At 50.6% G+C, this 17,218-nt stretch overlaps 1 protein-coding gene across 1 annotated transcript in view; it reads right to left on the bottom strand.

Annotated features, from left to right (window-relative positions):
- The window catches only part of LOC144166540 (uncharacterized), an 87,226-nt gene extending 70,423 nt beyond the window's left edge, over window positions 1-16,803 (bottom strand). Inside the window, exon 1 of the mRNA XM_077696039.1 lies at window positions 16,574-16,803. Coding sequence (XP_077552165.1) covers window positions 16,574-16,694 — 121 coding nt within the window. The 5' untranslated portion in view covers window positions 16,695-16,803. The remainder of the gene's footprint in view (window positions 1-16,573) is intronic.
- Between the last annotated feature and the right edge of the window lie 415 nt (window positions 16,804-17,218).

Raw genomic sequence — 17,218 nt, 5'->3', positions numbered from 1 at the left:
ACTTTTATGCCGCACGGGCTATCACATTCAGATAAGCAGACTGTTTCGCCCTAACGTCACTAGCCCAGAATAATCTTCTGGGATCTACAATGTTCTGGGTGTGAATCGACGTTTCCAGAAACACTTGCGCCGAAAGATAAATTCCTGTAGAGCCGACGCCGCGGCATTTTTCATTCGACGACACTCGCCTGTGCTAGTCACTTTGTTGACCGCTGCTTCGCCGCCTCTGTATTCTTTTGAGTTGTTAGGGGAGCACAAGTTCGCTCCAATAAACTTGTTTCTCCTTCAAGACGACTGCGTCGTCCTTGGCTTCGTGACATCTGGTGGAGGTGCTGGGTACTAAGCCTTTATGCTCTCTACGACATCTGGAAGCCGCAAAGCTAGTCCAACCAGAGAAAGCCCCCGACTGCAAGGATTGCTACCCGAGTTCGGTCTTCTGCCAGAAGGTCCCAAAAGAAGGAACGCTGCAACCAACACCATGGTGCAAGAAACAACGTCGCCAATCATCCTGCAGCAGCCCCGAGAACCGCCATCGTTCCGGGGAGCCCCCGCTGAAGACCATGAAGAATGGTTGGAGAAGCTGGAGCGCGTCCGCATCTTCAACAGGTGGGACGACGAAGAAACTTTCCGGCATGTCTTCTTTTACTTAGAAGATGCTGCTCGAACTTGGTTCGGAAACCATGAGAGCTATTTGACCGACTGGCCTCAATTCAAAAGAGAGTTCCTTAAGACCTTCACTACCGTGGTGAGAAAAGAGCGAGCTGCACTTTTGCTTGAAACTCGAACGCAGCACCCCAACGAAGGAGTCGTGATTTTTGTTGAGGAGATGAAGCGACTTTTTCGTCGTGCGGACCCTGAAATGACCGAGGAAAAGAAGCTGAGTTTTCTAATGCGAGGAGTGAAGCAAGAGCTTTTTGCTTGTCTTGTCCGTAACCCTCCGAAGACAGTGGCGGAATTCGCGTCTGAGGCGGCCGCGATGGAGAAGACGCTAGAAATTCGAACGAGGCAGTACGACCGCCCTGTCAACGCGCTCTTCTCGGAGACCATCGGTGCCGCAAATGGAAGCTCCGATACATTGCGAGAGACCATCCGAGCAGTGGTCAGGGAGGAGCTTCGGAAGCTTTTTCCAACGACGCCGCAACCTCAAGTGGCTTCCCTGACCGACGTAATCCGAGAAGAAGTCCAAAACGCAGTGGGAACTTCTACGCCGTCAGAAGCACCCCGCGAACCACAAGCCATAACCTACTCCTCGGCTGTTCGTCAACCCCGCCCTGCTCCAACCCGTCGTCAAGAGGCCGAGCCATACCGCCGTCCAATGCCGCCCGCCCGACACCCTGTAGACCAATACCAGACGCCAAGGAAGACCGACGTGTGGCGAACGCCCGATAATCGCCCGCTGTGCTACCACTGCGGGAGGCCGACCACATCTACCGTCGCTGTCCCTACAAGAGGCTCGGTTTGCGAGGGTTCTCCGTCGACGACCCACGCCCCCGATACGGCCAGCGCCCTGCTGAGATCGAAGAATACCTCTCCAATACCAACCGAGGACCAGCCCGCTTCCAACGTTCACCGTCGCCCTACCCGTATCAGTCACCGAACCGCCGCAGCACTGCTGACTTCTCACGTGGAAGGTCCCCCAGCCCACGCGGGGGAAACTAAAAGCAGCCACTTCGGGAGGTAAAGTTGGACAACGGCGGAAAAATGAAAACCCTCCAACGACGCAGCGACTCGCTGAAGACCATTATTCAAGACATGCCCCGACCCCGACGACCCAATCTAACCCTGACGTGACTCCCGACCACGACGACAGCAAAACGGCGCGACGTGTACCCGACATGACCGAACCTGCCGATGAGAATACAACGAAGACCATGACGCACAGTGCCCGACCGTCAACACGCAGAAGCCGAGATACGACGCCACGACGCACCCGGAACTCGAAGAAGGCAGCGTCCGACCTTCAGCTGTCCATCGACGGCTTTAAAGTAGTCGCCCTCATAGACACGGGTGCCGACTACTCGGTCATGAGTGGACCTTTTGCGTCTAAGCTGAAGAAAGTTACGACCAGATGGGACGGTCCACACATTCGCACAGCAGGAGGCCACCTCGTGACGCCAAGTGGAACGTGCACATCGCGCGTCACCATTGACGGCACAACATACCCTGTGACGTTCGTCATTTTGCCTATCTGCTCCCGCGACGTAATTCTTGTAATGGACTTTTTGACGGACAACGGTGCAATAATTGATCTACAGACCGAGTCCATAACTTTTTCCTCCGATCACTCCATGACGCCAGAACCGAACCCTGAACACCGTGCTGCTTTAAGGATCGCCGATGATCATGTCACACTGCCACCCCGCGCAAGCTTGCTGATCACCGTCTACTGTGAAAATGCTGTTCCTGACGTCGACGCTATCGTGGAGAGTGACCAAAGGTTGCTCCTCGACCTCGGTGTCTCCGTTGCAAGAGGCATTGCGCTTTACGCAACGCCAATCAAAAGTTTTGGTCACTAATTTCCGCGAGGAATACCAGCATTTAAACAGGGGCGCTGCAATTGCGTACCTCGAAGAAACGCAAGAAGCAAGTGACGTGATCGCGGTTGCCGACTTTGAACGCGCACCCGAAGAGACCTTCAAAGCTTCCGAATCCCTTCGACGTGAATCCGGCGTTACCGCAAGAAGAACGGAAGAAATTATTGGATTTGCTGCAACGCTACAGAGAGTGCTTTTTGTCGAACTCAAAACTACGTCAGACACCTCTGGCGAAGCACCGAATAATAACCGAAGATGGAGCCCGACCTACCCGACAGTCACCGTACCGCGTCTCTTCACACGAGCGGGAAGCCATCCGGACTCAAGTCGACGACATGCTCAGCGACGACATTATACAGCCGTCGAAAAGCCCCTGGGCTGCCCCGGTCGTACTCGTGAAGAAAAAAGACGGCACATTAAGGTTTTGCGTTGACTACCGGTGACTGAACAAAATCACCAAAAAGGACGTGTACCCCCTCCCCCGAATCGACGACGCCCTCGACCACCTCTGCCACGCGAAGTACTTCTCATCGATGGATCTGAAGACAGGCTACTGGCAAATTGAAGTGGACGAGAGAGACCGAGACAAGACTGCATTTATAACCCCGGACGGCCTATACGAGTTCGAGGTGATGCCGTTCGGGTTGTGCACGGCGCCAGCAACGTTTCAACGAGTCATGGACACGGTGCTAGCTGGACTGAAGTGGCACACCTGCCTCGTATACCTCGACGATGTTGTGGTATTCTCCCGGACTTTGGACGAACACCTTGCAAGGTTGCAGTCTGTACTCGAGGCCATCTGTACATCGGGGTTAACGCTGAAGCCTGAAAAGTGCCGCTTCGCGTACGAGGAACTCAAGTTTTTGGGCCATGTTGTCAACGCCGCGGGAGTCCGGCCTGATCCGGTGAAAACTTCCGCCATAGCGAACTTCTCAAGACCGAAAGATAAGAAGGGCGTGCGGAGATTTCCCGGATTATGCGCATACTACAGGCGCTTCGTCGCAAACTTCGCCCGCATTGCAGAGCCACTCACCCGCTTGACGAAAGATAGCACCCCTTTCAGCTCGGAAAATGCCCAAGAAACAGCCTTCTGCGAGGTGCAACAATGCCTGCAAAGCCCGCCTGTGCTCGCGCATTTCAACGAAAATGCTGAAACGGAAATGCACACGGACGCCAGTGATATAGGCTTGGGTGCCGTCCTCGTACAAAAGCAAAGCGGGTGCGAGAACGTAATCGCCTATGCCAGCCGTGGTGTGTCCAAGGAAGAACGAAACTACTCAGCCTCTGAGAAAGAGTGCCTCGCGATTATATTGGCCATTTCAAAATTTCGCCCATACGTGTATGGAAGACCATTTAAGGTTGTGACAGACCACCATGCACTGTGTTGGCTCGCCAATTTGAAGGACCCCTCTGGCCGTCTTGGTAGGTGGAGCTTGCGCCTGCAAGAATTCGACGTTACAGTAGTCTATAAATCCGGGGGGAAACACTCCGACGCCGACTGCCTGTCCCGTGCCCCCGTCGACCCACCACCACAAGACTCCGATGAAGACAGTGCGTTCTTCGGAGTCGTGACTGAGAGCGACCTGGCCGCCCAGCAGCGTGCCGACCCCGATCTACGCGTCATGATCGACTACCTCCAAGGATGCAACGTCGCCGTGCCCAGGGCCTTCAAACGCAATTTACCTGCATTCAGCCTGAAAAACTCCGTCCTCGTGAAGAAGAATTTCAGCCCCGGAACGAGAGCAAATTATCTTCTTGTGATCCCGGCAGATCTTCGTGACGAAATTTTGGAACCGTGCCACTACGACCCGTCTTCCGGACATCTCGGCACAGCTCGCACAATTGGGAAGATCAAGGCGAAGTACTATTGGCCCCGCCTTGCATCCGACGTCACCCACTACGTCCGGAGCTGCCGTGACTGCCAGCGACGAAAAACGCCACCGACGAGACCCGCCGAACTTCTGCAGCCGATCGCCGTCCCATCGAGGCCCTTCCAACAGATTGGAATGGACCTACTGGGCCCGTTCCCTACATCCCGATCCGAGAACAAGTGGATTGTTGCAGCGACAGACTACATGACCCGCTACGCAGAGACCGCCGCACTTCCGAGGGGGACTGCACAAGAAGTCGCAAAATTCTTCGTAAGCCAAGTTATGCTGCGACATGGAGCCCCGGAAGTCCTAATCACGGACCGCGGAACAGCCTTTACTGCGGAGCTGATGCAAGAGATATTACGCTACAGCAACACAGATCACCGAAGAACGACCGCGTACCACCCCCAAATGAACGGACTAACGGAACGCCTGAACAAGACAATCCCGGATATGCTGTCAATGTACGTCGACGTTGAACATAAGACTTGGGACGAAGTGCTACCGTACGTCACCTTTGCGTACAACACGGCTATCCAGGAAACTACGCAGATGACGCCGTTCGAGCTTGTCTACGGAAGACGGCCGACTACGATGCTCGACGCCATGCTTCCACACGTAGAAGACGACGACATCAACGCCGGCGTCCAAGGATACCTTCACCGTGCGGAGGAGGCCTGCCAGCCGGCTTGAGTTCGTACAACGGACCAGCAACTGGTGGATGCCGGGCGGTACAACCTCCGACGCCAAGACGCCGAGTACCACCCTGGGGATCGTGTGTGGGTTTGGACTCCCATCCGTCGACACAGACTAAGTGAGAAGCTTCTGCGACGGTATTTCGGACCCTACCAGATTCTACGACGTGCCGGCCAACTTACCTACGAGGTGATCCCCGATGGTGATTCCGGAACATCACGGCGACGCACGCGGCCCGAAGTCGTCCACGTAGTTCGCTTGAAACCTTACTATGCAAGATGACGGACTTTTTTTGTTGTTCGTTTGGACTGTGTTTTATTTTAGCATCGGGTTGATGCACTCTTAAAGGGGGGGGGGTGCAATGCCGCGAACCATGTATGGGTTTGTTTATTTATTGTTTGTCTTTACTGCCGGGCCACGCCCGGCTGTGTTATCTGCGTTCTAAACGAAGCGCGTCTTACATTCTTTACTTTTATGCCGCACGGGCTATCACATTCAGATAAGCAGACTGTTTGGCCCTAACGTCACTAGCCCAGAATAATCTTCTGTGATCTACAATGTTCTGGGTGTGAATCGACGTTTCCAGAAACACTTGCGCCGAAAGATAAAAGCCTGTAGAGCAGACGCCGCGGCATTTTTCATTCGACGACGCTCGCCTGTGCTAGTCACTTTGTTGACCGCTGCTTCGCCGCCTCTGTATTCTTTTGAGTTGTTAGGGGAGCACAAGTTCGCTCCAATAAACTTGTTTCTCCTTCAAGACGACTGCGTCGCCCTTGGCTTCGTGACAATATCTAAACATTCGAGAGTACAGTTACGGTCCCATTGTAGCTTAATTATCTCAGAACTCTAGTTGGTCATCCAAAGCAATTGTATGACCAGTGAGTCTACAATAACGAAACACTGCTACAAGTTTACTAAGATAACTGCCGCTGCTTCTGCTTCCAAAATGCGATGACACGTAGTCACAGTAATTACTGGTTACTTTTATCGGCACCCGCCGCGGTGGCTCAGTGGCTAAGGCGTTGCGCTGCTGAGCACGAGGTCGCGGGTTCGATTCCCGGCCGCGGCGGCCGCTTTTCTGATGGAGGCGAAAAGCAAAAACGGCCGTGTGTACGAGATTTCGGCGCACGTTAAAGATCCCCAGGGGGTCAAAATTAATCCGGAGCCCTCCACTACGGCACGCCTCATCGCCTGCGTTGCGTCGGCGCGTTAAACCCTACAATCAATCAATCAATACTTTTATCGGCCCTTTTAGGACTTCGCAAGCAGTTTTAGTCAGTAGTGAGGCTGGTGTAAACGCAAGTGATATATGAATGTGCTCTTTTAGACACTAGAGCCGCTACAATACAAGCGCGGTTTCCGACCGGTCGAAGTTGTATTGAGGTATGAAGTGGAATTGAGGTATGAAGGTATGAAGCTACGTCGTTTATTACCCTCATCCTTTGCTTAACATGCACACTTGAAGTAGGACATGATATTACCGAACCAAAGTATATCACGTGTTAATAGCATGATAAGCTTCTGAAACTGCGTTCCGTATTTTGTACTTCAGTAAGCACGTCAGATGGATATTAGCCGGACAATCGTTTTGTTCGAGAAAGTGAGGTGTTAAATTACTTCACAGTTCTGGCGTTTTGTAAGCAGCACCAGTGCTTTTTCACCCAAATACTTTCATAGTGGCAAATAGTGGGGCGCGTATCTTCTAAAAGACAGACGAAGTCCTGAATTTGGTTATTTGGCCTTGCTCCAATTTTATTGCAGTTATTCACCAAAATTCCACAAGCCAGAACTACGAGTCTCGGGATTTCAAAGTTAGTTCCGCGGAAATAAAAAAATCGCTTTGGTTTTGTAAGGTATTTTTTGTAATAACTAAGTTGAGTTAAAGATAAAGCTTTTGTTCTGAAATGGAAGCCAAATATTTATGACGCGTTTGCAGCTGGTCGGACCTGGAGCAGATTAGTCAGAAAACAAGTGGCGATCTGCAAATTTCTTCATTGCAAAAGTTCAGCGAGCTCTTGGAGGAGTGCGTAGGCAACCAATCAGGCCGTTTTACAAACTGCATATTTGCTTTATTCAGTCAGTGCACCAGAACTCGCCTAACAAGTTGAATCTGCCTTTTCTCGCGAAAGTTCAGCAGCCACATGTCGCGGCACCATAAAAAAAAAAACACAGAATCCATATTGTAAGCTGCGTGTTTGCCCGGTTGATTGGTCCAAACAGCCCATAATTCACACCGCCTAATCCTCACTGCCTCCTTGAGAAAGGTCTCAGCTCTAACATGAATTCATTCGAGCGAAACGCGGCGGTATTTTATTCGCCAACAGTCAACAGTGTGCGTCATCCTGTTTGACTGCGTCCTCGACGCTTGTTTGTTAGATAGTCTATTTGGAACCAAGATTTCGCTTTAATAGACTTTGCTGGGCACGGGATCATTGTGACCCCCTGATTTCGCTATAATATTCTCTAATTCTAATTTTCTGTACGCGAGACGAAGATCTGTCCTGAAACCTTTCTACCCAGCTACACGCCGGGATTCAAATTCATGATTTCTCAACTAATTTTATTTGCAGATCTCTCCGTAGAATTACCAGTTGTTCCGGGTCCCGTACCGTGGTACCTAATGTGATTCATTAATCTACCCGAATTGGTTCCCCATTCCAAGACGCTCGTCTCATACTAGACAGGGTTACTCCTATCATTGAATTTCATTAGGCACTTAGGCGTACTGAGGCTTTCTGTCAAGGGGGTTTATCCAGTACTAGATGTGTTGATCGAGTAGTCATTAGCGTGACTTGGAATAGATTGGGCACACTATTTTAGTAACAGAGGTAGCCCACAGTTTGTTACTTGAGAGTGCTTACAGAATGCAACAAAGCCATTTCCAGTTCTACTACTGATTATATTTGAGTGGTTTGCATTCGAACTGACCGCTTTACCATGGTAGTTATATTGCTATACTTCCACTAGTATTTAATTACCTACGCTAATATACAGGCTCCATTCTTATTATTTTGATACTAATTTATACATCCTCAAATATACCTTTCAAGCCTGTAGGGACGCAGCCCCTACGAGCGCCCGCGCAGGGTGATTACGGCGAAGTGCGCGCGTCGAACAGCGATAGTGACGTCAGTGCGTCATGAGCCCATGCGCGCGTGTGTGATGAACAGTGAGACGGGACAAATACGTGTAGTGCGCATACAACCCGGAACATGCGCACAACCAACGGAGTGGCGTAAAAGCGGCGCTCACAGGAGAGCCGGGGGGGAGTGCGCACCGGGGCACACGCGAGAGCGGCTGCTACCGCGGGCTGCGGACGGGACCGACGGGCGGCCAGCCACAGCAATGACGCCTGGATAGCGAGGAGCAACCAGCGTCCGCGGCGGACGCTCTTTACCCGTCGTCGGCCCAAGTGACTGGAGACGTCGTCGTGAGTGTACGGCACCATGCTGTAACTTTCTGGACAAGCAGGAAGTCAACCGCCGCAGTGTTTTCTTTACGCGCTTTCCGTGATTGCTTGCTGTACTCTTTTTATATTGCTCTCAACTTGCTTTGTTTGTTTTTTCCTACCTTGGTTTTCCCGGAATAAACCGGTGATTTGTTCTCATGCGGATTGGCGTTACTTCGTCGGGCGGGTTGGGGCTCGCGAACCCTTTATGCTCGAAGGGGGATCCTTCACTGGCGCCCAACGTGATTTCTTTCTTTTTTCCTGTTCTCGTCTTCGAGCCTTGACTCGCCCCGCGAGCTACACTGCCGCCTGCATGTGGGAATGCTTGCAGGATGCTTCCGAAGTGTGTATGCTTTGTTGGGGCCGCTAACCTTTTTTCACGCAGCGTTGACCGGCGGATTATGCGCCCCAAAAGCCGGCCGTGCCTACTTTGCGAGCATCACCTGGCCAGCGGAGGATGCTTCCAATTGTCTGCCACAAGCCAACGCTCAACGACAAAGCTGGCGTAAAAAAAAAGAGCGGCCAAAAGCTGCGCACCAAATCTTGTGAGTGACCCGCCACAAAATTTGCGCTTGTCGACAAAGTGTAACCGCTGATTGTCCGGGCGCGCCCACTTCGAAGCATTTTTATTTCTGCGCTGGTCAGAAAGGTTGTATTTCAGGCCTGGGTTGACAGTATTTTGCAGCTACAACTATGTCGACGGACGAGAATGCTGTTCCTCAGTTAAGCGAAAATGCCTCCGCACTTCTCTTGGATGGTACTGCGCAGACGGACCCGCTATCAGACAACACAAAGACAATTCTTGACTTGATGGCCCAACTGATAGCATCGAAGGCCGAGTTTGAAAAGCAACTGTTGTCGCTTCAGGCTAGCAAGCTTAACACTGAGGCATTATGCAGTGATCGGGCGCCACAAGATAATCAATTCAACTGTCACTGCAATGCGTCGTTGCGGTTAAACTTAGCCGTGCCAACGTACACAGGCTATACAGACAAGAAGTCTGTTTTCGACTTTCTTTATGAATTGTCGGACTAAAAACAAGCCATGGCAATTTCAGATAGCGTGCTCATAAGCAGGATCTTGCCAGTTGCTTTGCAGTCGGCAGCCGGTGTTTGGAGACGTCACCAGAAGCCATTTGAGCATATGATGGACTTCAAGGAGCGCTTTAAGCTGGAGTTTCTGCCTCCCGGGTATGAGTACCGCATCAAAGACGAACTTCGCGCACGGACACAGGGAGACGGTGAAAGCCTTCGCGAATATGTGCGTTGTATGCAGGACCTGTACGAGCGAGCGGAACCGGCGGCACCCGAGGCAGAAAAGGTTTTCCGGGTCGTCCGACAGTGCCACCCGAGGTTCCAGCCGTACTTGCGATCCCGGTGGTTCTCCGACTTCGATGACCTGGCAAAGGAGGCCACAGCCATACAAGCTTCGCTGATGGCCACAGAATCCTACCAACCACCACCGCCTAAAGATGCGTGCTTAGAGCCTTCCTGTGCGTGCATACCGCAGGCCCCCTCCGGGCGAGACCAGCCCAGATCACACTGGAAGAGAGCAACGCAGCGAGCCAGGAAGGCAGCGCTGTTCGCAGGCGTGGGGTCCGTCACCCGGCAACCACGAGGGAACGGCCAGAGGCAAACAGCAGAGAGCAGCCACGGCGGGGAGGGCTTCACCGCTGACTCACCCCAGCGGTGCGGCGCCACCGTAGGAAGCTGTTGCAGCGCTGACTCACCCCAGCGGTGCGGCGCCACCGTGGGAAGCTGTTGCAGCGCTGACTCACCCCAGCGGTGCGGCGCCACCGTGGGAAGCTGTTGCAGCACTGACTCACCCCAGCGGTGCGGCGCCACCGTGGGAAGCTGTTGCAGCGCTGACTCACCCCAGCGGTGCGGCGCCACCGTGGGAAGCTGTTGCAACGCTGACTCACCCCAGCGGTGCGGCGCCACCGTGGGATGCTGTTGCAGCGCTGACTCACCCCAGCGGTGCGGCGCCACCGTGGGAAATGGTTGCAGCGCTGACTCACCCCAGCGGTGCGGCGCCACCGTGGGAAATGGTTGCAGCGATGACTCACCCCGGTGGTGTCGCGCCACCGTGGGAAATGGTTGCAGCGCCAACTCACCCCAGCGGTGCGGCGCCACCGTGGGAGATGGCTGCAGCGATGACTCACCCCGGTGGTGTCGCGCCCCCGTGGGAGATGGTTTTCAAGCGCCGACTCACCTCAGTGGTGCGGCGCCATCGTGGGATCGCCCGTTCGGCCGGAATGACCAGAGGCAAGTACCTCACAGTAGGGAGACATTTCCTAACCATCGGAAATCCATCTGTGCAGACATCAGCAAGGAAGTCGTGTCCAAATCACCCGAGTCGAGCAACAAGGAAAGGCGGCAAGCGGCTTTCCACCAGACCGTGTACTCAAGTTCTGCGAGCTCGGACTCCGCTCCTGGAGGTAACTTCCGGAGCACTCTTTGTAGACTTTAACAGTATGATGTAACCCGAACTTTTTAAAGAAGAGTCTTTTTTGGGCTACGTGAACGCGAAAATCTTGGTCTGTTGTCTGTCTGTCTGTCTGTCTGTGTGCCTGCCTGTCTGTCTGTCTGCCCCTCGAATCAGCCGCCCGGCCAAAGTGAAACGGATGCTGCACAATCGATGTATATGCCCACAGCCAAATTTAAACGGCTATGTCCGGTGGCAATGTTCATACTTGTCAAAGTTTTGGAACAAAAATAAAATATTACGCTTATATGGGCAAGGCATTAATGTATCAGTAATATTCGCAGTGTTCTCTTCAATTAAATACACGGATGGTTGATTTTTTGAAAGGTTCGTCCAGGAACATACAAACGCGGTTTCCCGCGGTTTCCCTAGCCCCATTCAAAAAAATCAAACGGCAATAGTAATGAAAGGTTCCACTATATAGTTTTCCCGTTCCGCTGAAACACACATGGAGTAAGTAGGGTGCGACGGTTCACGCGCGTCTATGCCGTACAACAGAGCCTTCATTGAGGCATTTGGCGTGGAGCAGTGGAACACGGTCAATTTAAATTCAAGCTTCAGCAAACCGCGAGCGTGTTTAGCTCTCGGGGAGCGAGACGGAAGAGGAACAGCATGAGCAGTGAGCGGGAAAGAGAAGGGAGAGATTTACTTGTTAGGGGCGCCAGACGACTATTGTCTTTCCTGAACATTTGCAAGGACGTGAGCAGATACGCGGCCAATTTTGTGCCTAGCCTTCGCTGAGGCCCCTCTAGTCAAGCTGAAAATAATTTTTTGGATATTATGCTTTGTTCTATGGCGGCCTTGGGGAAAGAAAACTGGACCCTTTTGTTTTTATGCTCTTATAAGAGAGAGAGAGAGAGAGAGAGAGAGAGAGAGAGAGAGAGAGAGAGAGAGAGAGAGAGAGAGAGAGAGCTTTATTGGTCCTTTTTACTGAGCGTGCCCTAGATGGAGGTTCCGGGTGGGTGGTTGGTCAGACGACGGCTCGTAGCCTGTGGTGCTTGGCGGCGTACTCCGCCAGCTGGAAGACCGCAACTTGTACTTCTACTTCGGGGATAGCGCTGAGTAGCGTGACCTACCATTGCTCGTAATTACTGATGCTAAATCGGCGGTTGGCGGTCTGGGGTTCGAGGTGACAGGCCGAAACCATGTGTGTGAGTGAAGCGGCCTATAGTCCTCACAATTTTCAGGTGTCCTGGTATCTTTCTGGGTACTGTCGATGGTATAGGGCGGGTTGGCAGAAAGCGTACGTCAGTAGCCTACTCCACGCCACTGATTGTCCTCTTGTAAGGAATTTGTGAGCTTCCAAACATTTCAGACAATTTAGCCTATCATCATCATCGTCATTACCATCATCCCCATCAGCCTACTCACGTCCTGGAACTGCAAGACGAAGGCCTCTCCCATTGACCTCCAACTGCGCCTATCCTCTGCTGTTCGAGTCCACAGCTTGCCCCCAAATTCCCTGATTTCATCTCTCCATCGGGTTAATGGCCTGTTCCTTCTTCTAGACCCATCTCTTGCTATCCAATCTGTTACCTTAATTGTCCACCGATGTCGGTTCGCGTCACTACATGGCCAGCCCAAGTCAATTTATTTTCTCTATTTCGACTATGATATCTTCTACTTTAGTTTGTTCTCTGACCCAGGAAGCTCGATTCCTGTCCGTGAGTGTTACTCGTAACATTATTCGTTCCATTGCACGTTCAGCCGACGTAAGTTTGCTTTCTAGTCGTTTTGTAAGGTGCCAAGTTTCAGCTCCGCATGTCATCGCCAGCAGTATGCTCTTCTTGTAGATGTTTCTTTTGAGTGACAGAGGTAGCTTACCTTTCATTATTTGGGAGTGCTTGCCAAGTGCTCCCAACCCATAGCTATTCAGTGCCGAATTTCTCTTTCCTGTTGGGGTCAACACAAACCATCTGGCCGAGGTAGTTGTATTCTTCCACTTTTAGCGTTTCGTTTCCTAAGCTTAATAGGCGTTTTAGATGCGACGCTGACAGCATCTCTTGTCGGCGGCCCTGTCCTTCCTGCGTGCGTCCGTCGTCGTCGGCGTCCGCACTCTCCTCTGCTCACCCCCTCTCCTCTCCGATAGCGAACACTCTCTTGCGAGGGGCATTGGATTGGATTCGATTGGATTGGATTGGATTAAAGTGGATTGTGTTGGATTGCGTTGCGTCATAGCCGCGGCAGACGCACTGGCGCCGGCGCGTGCCCAGGTGAGAGCGAACACTCTCTCTCAACATCTGCGGGTGTGCGGCCCAGCGCGCTCTCACTCCGCCGGTGGGCGGCGCTGCGCGCGGTGTTGCGCACGTGCAGTACTTTCTCTCTCTCCGCGGTCTCCTCTCCTTCGGGCCGCTCTCCCGCGGCCTTTCGGTCGACGGTTGCTCTCCGCTTGCGCTTGAAACCACCTCAGCGTCGCATCACACCAAGGTTCGCGCGAGGGGAGGTTGGCGTAATTTTTTTCGTATGGTTGTTTCTCATTACTTTAGGTTTATTTATATTTAAATTCAGCCCCACGGCGTCGCTTTCTGATTGTACTTACTCAATTGTTAGCAGATGTCCTGCAGGGTCACTCAGCAGTGCTATGTCAGCCACAAGCCTCAAATGGCTAAAGTATTCCCATTTATCGTTAATCCTATAATTTCCGAGTCAAGATTTCCAAACACTTCGTGCAGACATGATGTGTATAGTTTTGGCGAGATGGCATCTCCCTGTCTTACTCCCTTCCGGATTGGGAATTTATCACTTTGCTTGATGAAGGTTATCGTGCCCGTGCATTCTTTATATATGTCTTCTGGAAATCTTACGTAGGTTTACTCTATTCGCTGGTCGTTTAGTGCTCCTAAAACAGCTGCGGTGAGTACGCAATCAAACGCTTTCCCACAGTCCATAAATGCCATGTAAAGAGGTTTAGTGTATTCTGCGGATATTTCTATCACTTAAGTGACAACACAAATGTGATCCATGGTTGAGTAGCCTTTCCTTAACCCAGCCTGCTCTCTGGGTTGTTTGAAATTCAGACTTTCACCTATGCGGTTAACTGTAACTTTTCTAAAAAGCCTGCACACAATGTAGAGTAGGGTGATGGGTCTGTCTTTCCTGAAATCCTTGGGATCTCTCTTCCCATGAAGGAGAATACTGTTGCCTGTTTTCCACGATGTGGGCCCTTTTTGAGCCTTCAAGCATTCCCAAAATAGTACAGCGAGGTTTTCCAGAACATCTGCGCCCTCCTTCAAAGAATCTACGGTTATGCCGTCGTCACCTGCAGCTTTTCCTCTTTTCATGACTTTGAGGGCCTTCTCACATCCTCTTTAGTTACTAGTGGCACATCGGAAGTTAAGATTGTACTCTCAGCAGTTTCCCCTGGTAGAATTTCATTGCCCTAAGCCTGGTGTAAAATCGTTCTGCTACCTTTATTATCTCGTCCAAGTTGTGCGTTAAGTTACCCTGCTCATCTCTGAGTACGTACATTCTGTCTTTGACAATGGCTAGCTTTCTCTTAGTTGCTTTCAAGCTTCTAATACGGCGTTTCCTCGATGACTGCCATGCTATATGCGTGAATGTCGTTTGTCTTACATCTGTTAACCAGTTTCGGCAGCTCGGCTTGTTCAATCCGATCTGCCATGCTTGACACATTCAGGTTCTTACGTTTGGAAATTAGTTTCTTCGCTTTTCTAGTTAGTGTTCCGGTTTGTTCCCTACATGTTGCTTGTCCAACAGCCGCTGTTGATTCACTGATTACCCATGTTAGGTTCTCAGTGAGCCTGTCTACACTGACCTTGGTCTGGTCGTCTAGAAGCGCGAATTTTTTTTAAGAGTTTCAAAATTTCAAGAGAATTTCAAGGACAGCTAAAGGTAACGTCAAACATTTGCGGGCACCGAAGAGTGTCGACATCCTAAAGAAAAGTGTGGCTTCAGACAGGCAGCCACAAGAGATGGAAGGAAACAAGTACAGAAGAGACGGGCGGAATGTCTACCTCTCCTGTAGTGACCAACTTTGCGGTGACATCAGTTACCTCGGAGTCGTGAAGAGGGAAAAGTTCAACACCAAGGAAGGCAAGCGGAAAAAGGTGATTTGTTTATTATTCTTCATGAAACAGGTATAGTTGTTGAAATGTTTGAAAGGTAGAACTACAGTGGAAGAAGATTACGCTCCCCGGGTGGGACCTGAACCCCCAACATCTGCAACATCGATGCGAGGCGGAACCAACTAGGCTACAGGAGAGGCTGCACTCTTTGATTGATTGATTGATTGTGGGGTTTAACGCGGCGACGCAACGCAGGCGATGAGGCGCGCCGTAGTGGAGGGCTCCGGATTAATTTTGACCACCTGTGGATCTTTATCGTGCACCGAAATCTCGTACACACGGGCGTTTTCGCTTTTCGCCTCCATCAGAAAAGCGGCCGCCGCGGCCGGGAATCGAACCCGCGACCTCGTGCTCAGCAGCGCAACGCCTTAGCCACTGAGCCACCGCGGCGGGTCTGCACTCTTTTCCACTTTCTTGGTTAGTTTTCTAGATGTATTGGACTTCTGCACTTGGGGATGGTCGCCAGAGCGGCTCCGACAACTCGGGGTTAATGGGAGCGCCTACACATATGTATAGGTGCGTGTGTGCGGGTGAAAGCAAAATAATGAGAATGTCTACTTCAAAACGTTAAGCCTTACGTAAAATTTCGGCCGGACACTGACTTTCTACAGGAATATTGTGAATTTTCCATAAGAATTCTACAAAAATTCGTCTACGAGAATTTTCTTTGAATAAAATTTGTCGGTTTTTAAATATATTTCTTTTTCGATTTTACCGGTTACCTAAATGTCAAGCGATCATTGCACGAGAAACTCACAACGAGGCACATGTGCTAAAAATGACATTTCACTGCTGCCATCTTAACTTGCTTAGAAGGCTCTAGGTGCGGCTTGTTCAATTTCTTTGGGACAACATGTTGTGTAGCATAGTTTAGAAAGACAATAACTTTTAAGGGAATTGTGGGGCGGAAGGGAGGATTTGCATTGTTGCTTTAGGATTTATTGACTGTTTAGCAATGATCTTAGAAAGGGGAGTTACGTAGTTCTCAATAGACATATAACTCATTCCCTTTGAATAAAGTTATTCACAACCTGGTGAGCTTGCTTTGTACAAGGAACTAGTCATCACAGAGCAAAGTTCTTTAAAATAAAGTAAATAAAAAACAAGTACACGGCTGTAGTTTACTCAACTTGGTTCTACGAGTCAACTGCTTAAGACGACCTACACCTGTTATGGGCCATGTAGGGCGGCTTGCGCTTATTTTGGAGTTTTGTTCAGTAATTTAAACTGTTTGATGGCCAAACGTCGCTTTCTATGAGCTAAGATCGGGAATGAGCGAGGCTTTTTCGTAGCAGGTTGGCTTCCGATTAAGCCAGAGCTGTTGAAAGTTTGTGGTTTGAGCATGCGATAATATATGTGCTAAATTGGTTGTCGGAGCATACGGAGTAAAACAGTAGTTTCTACCATGGCTGGAAAAGTTCTAAATTATTGACAATACAGTCAGGAGTTGCTTACCGCACTTGTCGTGTTTTCCCTGTGGCTGGGTATCCTCTTGTGCTTTGATAAGCGTGGCGAGCATTGCGACAATAAGGAGCGTAAAACTGGCACCAGAATTCATGGCTAGATGCAGTATCATATAACCTTCCTAGCTGCGTGTTATTCTCAGGTGAACGGACGTAATATTGGAAGGTTTACGGCAAGAGTTTTGTTCCTTGAACGGGCGCCGGCAAACAGTCGCGAATTTCTTGACCGTCTTGTCGGAGAACAGCTTCTGTGTTACCTTTTGAACTTTCCTCGGTTGACATTAAAACAGATGTTTCGCACACATCTGCCGCACACTGTCCACGTGACACTTCAATACGCATAAAACGTGGTGACGTGTTGTTTTAAATAAAAATAAAACGTCCGCAAAAGCCCGAATCTTGTTTTTCCTACTAGACGAGGATGAATGTTGGTGATTTAAATATTTTTCTGGTGTTACCTATTTTCTATTCTTTATTTTCTTGTTGTCGTGATATACTTTCATAAAATTATTTATTCAATAAGGGCCCTCAATACCTTTGCCTTTGAGATGGCATATTTGCTATAAAAGTGCTGCCTTATGCTAAGGTTGTTGAAATGTACGCAGTTAAGAATACTCGTATAGTTCGTCAACGGCAA

The sequence above is a fragment of the Haemaphysalis longicornis genome, unplaced genomic scaffold, assembly GCF_048455015.1.
Source record: "Haemaphysalis longicornis isolate Haplotype H1 unplaced genomic scaffold, Haemaphysalis longicornis Haplotype H1 scaffold_18, whole genome shotgun sequence".
NCBI classification, from domain to species: Eukaryota; Metazoa; Arthropoda; class Arachnida; order Ixodida; family Ixodidae; genus Haemaphysalis; species Haemaphysalis longicornis.
Note: the sequence above shows the minus strand (reverse complement) of the source record. Positions and strands in the feature narration are given on the sequence as shown.